This window comes from Malaclemys terrapin, chromosome 14 (assembly GCF_027887155.1).
Source record: "Malaclemys terrapin pileata isolate rMalTer1 chromosome 14, rMalTer1.hap1, whole genome shotgun sequence".
NCBI lineage: Eukaryota > Metazoa > Chordata > Testudines > Emydidae > Malaclemys > Malaclemys terrapin.
The window spans coordinates 29,392,379-29,400,883 of NC_071518.1; the positions used below are offsets into that span (position 1 = coordinate 29,392,379).

The window sequence follows — 8,505 nt, forward strand, 5'->3', positions numbered from 1 at the left end:
GCTTGTTTTCTAAGCTAGCTGTTCAAGAAGACTCAAGTCATGAAAAGCTGTAGATCATTCTTCAGAAAGACAACGTACTGCAAGTGGTAGTGATGCCACAAACGGTAATTTTTATTCTACTTTTGGATTTTCACTGTTCTTCATGAAGCCTACATTAGTAAAGCACATTGGCTTGACAAAGGTTTCAGTGATATCAGAATTCATGCCTCTTTGGAGCAAAGGGAATCTCAGATGGAATATTCTTGGTCCCCAGAGGTCGGGGGGACATTTTGCACTATTCTGTTGTTCCCCACAGAAGTTGCCTGTACAGTGCTGAAATGTTGACAGATGTTTACCATTTTGGGCAAGTGAAAGTTCAGTAAATTTGTCAGCTGTCCAGGAGTTTCACTGAACTATACTAGTGATAAAATGGTAATCCAAAAAGAGGTGATAAGGGGAGAGATCACAGACCCTTATTTGGATTGTCCCCCATCTCATAACCACTGTCTTTAGATAAGTTGTCTGGGACATGTGGTGAAACCTATGTTTATATGATCAGCGTAAACATGACTGAGCAGCAATAGAGTGTTACAGACAACTTAAAACTCATATTTCTCTCTGAAAACGCACACTGCTGCATAGGTCTTAAGGCATTCAGCTTATGTGCCCGGGGTCCTCAGCCACCAAAAGGAAACAGAGTTTTCCTTTCATTCACTACTGTACAGCCAGACTAAAGGCTCCCCATGACCCAGGCTACTGCTGTCTCTTCTCTACCTCTATTAAAATATAGGATAAACTCATTGTTAAACCCATAAGTTACAAGATATTTCAGCCCAAAACATCAAACTCTGGCATCGAAATATGGATTTTGGTGCCTAAATGTAGGCACCCAAATTTGAAATTTTTGACCTTCAAGAGCATCTGTATGGAATAAATACACTGTATTTCAATAAAAATGTAAACTGTTAAATAATACAGCAAATTTTGTTCAGTTCTAATATGATAACTCACTTAAGCACCAGGAGAATTTTTTTTGGTTTGTTTTTTTTAAAAGCACCATGAGAATTGTGGCTGCTATACAGACTTCCTTATTCTCTATGACAAAAAGTTCCATAAACATTTTCAGTTCAAGGCATGTAATCTATTCAATAACTGGAAAAAGTTTATTTAGAAAAAAAAAAACACATTATACTATAGCCTACATCCAAAATTACTTTCTATCAGCAGAACCATAAAAGGGAGCAAGACAGAAGCAGAATGTGTAACAGCTGGTGTCTTTCAACTTTTAATAATTTTTTTACAACTCTTTTATGGTGATTTTTTTAGTGCATATAAATATAACAGACCTGAACTAGAATGAGGCATACTGCAGTCCCTCATACAATTCTACCAAATCAGAGATGGGTCTCCTCCTTGAGAACCACCAGCAGTCCTAACACACAGAGGGGCAGGTTATGTACTTTGATTACCCAACTACCGTCACAACTGTATGGAAAATTTATGAATTACTGTCCCAATCCTGAAAAGCATTTAAGCACATACTTCACTTTAAATATGTAACTAATCATATTGAAGTAAATGAGATCTAGTATGGACCAGATAAGGCACTGGTCTAAATTCTTGGTTCTATTCCTGGCTATGCTGGTGACCTTGGACAAATCACTTCACCTTTCTGTGCCTCTGTTTCACCTATTGCTCTTTAGCTATTTATTTTGTAAGCCCTTTGGAGCATACTATGTGCTTGTACTGTGCCTCGCAAAATAGAATCCTAATTTAGAAATATCTAGAAGCTACTATAATACAAATAATAATACTTGGACTATTCTAGTACTTGAAGTTAAACTTGTGCTTAAATACACTGCAGGAGGGGCCTATCTCATTTCCAAAACTAATAGTCTTCGAAATCAAGGTGCTACCCCTTGGAAATAATTACCACAACACTGAGTAACCAACAGGGTGACATTAAGCTTGAGAGTAGCAACTTTTAGAGACTGTTCTGGTGGAAGAAATCAAGTTAGCCTTGTGTACTGCATACCTGCAGATTCAGGGTTAGGTTGTGACGTTTATGCCAGAGCTCTGTTTAGGGGTAGGCAGAGTCACATGGCCTCCAGAGGAGTGATAGAGAGATTGTCCCTTAGGCGGAGGGTGAGAGCATTATGTTAGAGTGAGAATTCTGCTCCAATGATTATCTTTATAGTGTATTTACCCAACATCAGTGCTTGTGTTGAAATTTTTAGACATCATAACTCAACAATTAATTTGCAGTGGCTGACTCATGAATCGTCAACTACACTTTTTAATCATACTGGCAATATTTTCATAGAAACTGTGTTGTTTATGCAGTGATATGTTCCAACATGAAACCATTTTACTTGTAATCACACCATTTTTTCCACAGCAACTCAATTGTCACAGGTAATGTCATTGGCACATTACAAGAAGAATATGAATACAGATTGTAACAATGAGGCAGAGTGGTCCAGTGGACAGGGAACTCAGCTGGGAGTCTTAAAGACCTGGGATGAAACCATGGCCACATTGAAGTCAATAGGAGATGTACCATTGACTTCAATGGTGCCAGGATTTCACCCTTGAGTTATATGCTTTCAATTGAGCCCAGTGACTAAAATATGCTTAGGCAAAATAAACTATCTGGGGGAGTGGGAGGGAGAAATGCTTCAAAACTAAACTTAATAAGAAAAAATATATGCATCATTTCAAGTTAAGGCCAGAAGGGCTCATTGTGATTGTCTAGTCTAACCTTCGTTTGTGAACTCTGTTTTTAAGGGGTGGGGAGTATATTTTCCATGCAGGAGAGTAACTACTAGGTGAGCTATTTAGTATAGGTAGAAGTCGAATCTAACTTACTATAGAACAGGAGCCTCCCTTCTAGGAACTCAATCAGAGATTGCACTTCTGTTCTTGAAACACCTGCACAGTATGCTATTGCTTTCCAGACTGATCCTTACGGGAAATGATACCTACCAATCCCAATAACATCTCTAGGAACTGTGGGTGCACACATCCGCTCAAGATCAGGCCCTTAACATGCAAAGCTTTATCTGTAACAACTCACACAATGTAGATCTATTACAAGTTTTCCTCTGGTCATAAAAACGTCTTCTGCTATAGGCTGAAGCTTGGCCTACTAGTCTTTACCAAAACTGTGTTAACAAGTACAGAAAAATGGAACTTGCATTAGGTTTTCCAAAAATCTTACAGGTCAAGAAGTTGGTTACTTCTAATGTTTGCTGTATATGTGCACTATTTCCTTTCCTGCCCACAATAAAAATGTATTGAGTATGGTGATTTTAGATGTGAACTTTATGTGCATGTGCACCAACTGAGTTTACACAACAAACTTCTGGTTTTGGAGCTATTCAAGATTTTGGATGTAACAATCACTGAATCAAAAAGAATTTACACAGTATCTGTAGTGGCTCCTGAAATAAGTACATGAGGTGTATAATACATAAAAATGTTAATGAATAAATAAATTTATGTCAAGTAAATTACTCAGGTTTTCAAAATTAGTTGGTGTACCAAACAACAGTGCATATTTACTAGGCATTTTAGCATTTCTGAAGCCTTTAACAGCATTCAAAGCTTGACACTCATGTTATCTTCATTCACGTTTTCTTTTAATATTAACTATTAACAAAGCAGCATGCCAATATTCTCCGTGTTGGATTCGCTGAGAGCATGCGCAATGTGTGAGTCATGTACATTTCCCGGGAAGTCTGTTCTACATCTCCCAGTGAAAGTATATCTATGATTTGAATAGCAAGGCAGCCCCCCAAAAAAGCACTCACAACCTTCAACATTGCAGCAATTGAAGTTAGAATTATTATTTGAAGAGGAATAGAAAAGTATACTTGTGATATCCACTTGTATGTTATTTTTTCATGAGAAAGTTTCTCCATACTCAAATATTGTTCCATCCATTTATTTTGATCCCAAATTATTTCTCCCTTAAAGTGATCTCCGTGTTTCCTCAAACTTTAAGGAGGCATTCACAAAGGATTCTAGAATCAGAGTTAACGTAAGTTAACACTTCATGCAGCACCCTTTCTTTCCCCAACATTTCATATAGTACATCACAAAAGGCCCCAGAGGTTGGGCAAACACAGCACCAGGAAAAACACAGTGTGAAAGGGATCTTTATGTGCATGTGAGAGGGCCCAGTGCTAATAGCTCAATGTGCTATTGACACACAGCAGTGCAAACAGCTAAGTCTTTTTCAAAATAGCGTGAGTCACAGTATCATTCTTAAACTTCACATTTTCCAGATTTTGGTAATTTGTGAAACAAACTGTCTTGATATTATTTAAACACATATTTTATAAATAAATTGAGCCACTGGGTTCCAGAGTGGTAGCCGTGTTAGTCTGTATCAGCAAAAACAACGAGGAGTCCTTGTGGCACCTTAGAGACTAACAAATTTATTTGGGCATAAGCTTTCGTGGGCTAGAACCCACTGGGGAACATCTACTCCTTCTGACTAGCAACATCTGTTCTGAAATCCATACAAGCCACAAGAAAGGTGTGAAAAACAAATACAGTAAGCAGTACTGCAACTTCGTTGACAGTATCCAAATCAAAATGTTTATTCCCTTTTAAAGTTAGCAGCTGAGGTACATAAACCTCTAGATAATCCTCCACTTTGTAATAATCCTTTACTTAGAGCCTCGATAAAACTGATCTGAAATAATCTGAAAGAACGAGTTATTAGAATAATGTCTTTCTTTCCCCCACAACAGATATGCACTGTCTTGAAGCACCATTTCCATCCGAACTCTGCTATAACATAACACTGGGAGCAGAAGTGGGTCCAGCCCCTAGAAAACTTCAGAAGTGCTGGCCCTGGATAGAAATCCCACTCTGCTACTACGGACTCAAAGAAGCTGTCCATTGTTCCCGACATGCGGGGGGAAAGCAGCGCATCTGAAAGTTATATTTAAAAAAAACTAAACAAGATCCTTTGCCCAGATGAAAACTCGGTTCCTTAGTAATTCTCTTGTGGCCAATGAAACGCTACAAGCGGTAACATGATGTAGCTGTTCAAAGTGTAACACATTTGCGTTTACAGATGTAAATGCACCATTACAAAGCTGTGCCTTTCAGACTGGGGGGAGATGGAAATATTCTCTCAGAGCAAAAATCACAGCGGCTCTCTCCATCAATGCGTGCCGGGGGGGGGGGGGAAGTGAGCATTTAAACTTTTTAAGGACATTGTGTCCCATTTCGCAGTTTCGAAAAGTAAGTTTTAACCTTCTGGATCAGTACTTAAAATCCCCACCTCCTGATACACACACACACACCGGCATACACCAAACTCTAATACATACAGAGATAAGCAATATAACAGCAACCTGAAGAATAATGAATAAGAACAGAAATGTTCACCTTGTTGTAGCTGTAGTAACCCAAACACTGGGCAAAGTCCAGATTGGAAGGGTCTCCTGCAGCTGGGTAAAATCTTACATCCATGCTGGGGGTGGTTTTGGTCCAAGAAGTGCACTTCGAGAAAAGCGCTGGGAGGTTATAACAGATCCACCTTCAGCTCCCTTCCCTGGATCTCTGCTTCAGGGAAAGGACCAAGTTGCTGGAGCTAGCGAGGGAGCCGAATCTTCCTTTGAGGCAAGGGGGACAGACAAGGGAAGGGACCGAGGGAGAGAAGAAAGAGGCGGTGGGAAAGTGCAGGTAAACAAGGGAGAGGGAGGAGGTGGAGCAGCCCAGGTAGGTGTCTCTCTCTGCCGGGGCGGGGAGGCAGGAGGGGCTGTTATTTTTTGAAAAAGCTCAGTGCCAAGCCACAGGGTTTGCCTCTGCCTTCGGGAGCAGCTGTACACAAAGAAGCCACGCGCCCGGCGCTGATACAGCAGCGGCTCTCCCCGCGGCGCCCTGCCTGCCCCAGGAAGGGGCTCGCCGGCCAGAGGGGGAACAAAAGGCTGCCCCGCTGGCTCACCCCTCTGCCCGCAGACAATCCAAGCCTGGCTGCAAGGCAAGCGGGAGAGAAAGAGCTGCCCAGCCCCGCTGTCCGGGAGGGGGTGAAGCCAGGCTGGGTGGGGTGGGGGAGGGCGCTGGCGAGGGGGGAGGGCTCCCACCCCCCCTCGGCTACACTGAGGGGAGTTCAAAGTGCTGGAGAAGCAGAGGAGCCGCCGCTGCTGCCGCTACTGGCACCGCTCCCCAGGAGGAATGAATAAGTGAAGCGGGTGGAACAAGGGACTGGGGCCCCTCCCCGCGCCCGCGCTCCCACCCCTCCCACGGCGAGCAGCTGGCGCTCCCTGCGCCCCGGCTGCCTGCCTGCCAGCCAGCCAGCCAGCCAGCGCTCCTCCACACAGAGCCCGGCGCGCACTCGCCGGGCATGCCCCCGTGCGCACGCCCCGCCGGACTACAGCACACTGCGCGCGCACCGGGGGACAGTGCGCACGCACGCACCCATGCGGAGCACGCACACCGGGTGCACACTCGGTGAGCATGGACAGGGTCAACAGGCTGCACGGACACCTGCACACCCACAGCTACATACAGAGCGGAGACCCAGCCAAAAAGTGCACAGAGGACACTGCACATCCATCCCTGGAGTGCCTAGGCAGTGCCACACGATGTTTGCACAGCTATACACACCCCCTGCTCACAGAATACAGTGCGTGCACCTACCCCAGCCAATACCAAGTGTGGAGTGAATAGAGAAAGCCCAGTGCTTGCACACAGTCACATATACAGGGTACGGCACATACCCATGTGCACGCACAGTCACAAATACAATGCACAGGGCTTAAAGCTACAGTTGAAGTGTTATATAAATGCTTAAAATATTAACAATGCGCAAACAGTGCCCAATGTGCATACTGTGAACACATAAATGCGCACATGAAGCGAAGTGCATACAGACTGGACACACAGCTACACATGCATACACACATAGTGAACAGTTTGTACATATATACACACATGCCTACCCCTCTCCATTGCTCTGATCCATTCTCCCCTTTCCCCACATATATTCCTCAGTTTCCCTTAATCCACATGCCCATGTCTTCCCCACCTCTTTGAGTCCTTCCTGCTCCTCCGTTTCCCCCCTTGTTTTTAGTTGTCTTGTACTCATCCACCACTCTAGGACTCCCAGAGCAGACTGCAGTTTCCCTAGCAAGATCTACTCCTTTCCTTCCTTCCTCCTCAACACTTTCCATATCTTGTATCTAGAGACACAAGACCATTATTCACTTGAAAAAATACTAATAATTTTCCATACTATTTCCTTTAGTTTGTTTTCATTTGACAAACTTTCTTTCCTTCTTATTTATTTTTGGTCTTCTTTTGTATTCAAAAGGTATTCCAATAACTGGATGTAACCGGACCTTTCAATTCCTGTCCTATTTTCTTGAAAGATTGTAGGTGAGTAACTTCCACCACTGCATTTTTTTAAATTGCAGCTTATTTTGTAATGTACTTTATTGATTCATAGTGATATCTTGCTAGCTGAACCTGGAAGTAGAAGAAAGAAAAAGATTCTGCTAGCATAATATCACACTAAGGCTTTAAAACATAATAGCCTGCTCACAAAAGCTAGCTAGCTCTCTCTCTCTCTCTCTCTCTCTCTCTCAAATTCTTTGGAAGCCAATGTGAAAGGGAGAACAGTAATCCAAATATGTTTACTCAACCATAGTCACCACATTATTGGATCTGCTGTCACAATAGAGATCTATGGAGGCTTTTGTATCCCAAAAATGTTAGCCACAGAACTTTTAAACAAGACCCTGTATGGTAGCATTCATATTTCTGTACAGTTGTTGTAGGAGGGGACATGTCTTATACATCTGCTCATTTTACCCTTCATAAAACCAGATGACAGAAAAATAAAGGGTGCTTGTGACCCCAGACTGTGAAGGAGCCAGGACAGAGAAAAGATGGGTCTGTGGATCCAAAAGAAGGCTGCCCCTCCTCTCCTAACTTCCAGCAGTTAGGAAGCCGAGGCAGCCTATCTTTGAGCGTAGGTCCACCCTAACACCCAACTGCAAATCCTTAAAAACCCACCACCAGTAGAAACTGGCCAGATGTGTGTCCAAAGGTCCTCATCCTCTTGAGAAGAGAGAATATTCCTATACACGTTGCAGTTCTTGAAATGGTATTGTGTTCATAAGGCTTTTAATATCATTTAAAAAAAATAAACAAAGGATTTCAGCACAAAATATATGTTATACAAAGAATTGCCTAGATTATTTTTAGAACATGTTCATTTTGAAAGGCTCCACAGAAAGAGGCAGCTGCAGACTTTAGGGTCCAACAGGCTAGTGTCTAAGTCTCCTAACTTACAAGAAAATTTAGATATGTACAATTTTCTTGCACTTTCATGGGTCTGAGGAAATGAGGGAGAGACATCTATGTGGCTGAGTCCTGAACGGCACAATTATAAGAGAAACCCATACAACCAGAACCCTAGTCCACCAATTAAAGTCCCTTGCACCGTCCAAACTGACAATCCTCCCCATTATATCATTTCATAACCAAATGTCGGCAGGTCTT

General features: G+C 42.6%; 1 protein-coding gene across 2 annotated transcripts in view; it reads right to left on the reverse strand.

Annotated features, from left to right (window-relative positions):
* TOX3 (TOX high mobility group box family member 3) overlaps positions 1 to 6,082 on the reverse strand; it is a 90,420-nt gene extending 84,338 nt beyond the window's left edge. The window contains exon 1 of one of the 2 annotated variants that reach the window (XM_054048503.1): positions 5,386 to 6,082. In XM_054048503.1, the coding sequence (XP_053904478.1) occupies positions 5,386 to 5,469 (84 nt within the window). In that variant the 5' untranslated portion in view covers positions 5,470 to 6,082. The remainder of the gene's footprint in view (positions 1 to 5,385) is intronic. The other variant, XM_054048501.1, reaches the window with a different exon arrangement.
* Positions 6,083 to 8,505: the final 2,423 nt, after the last annotated feature.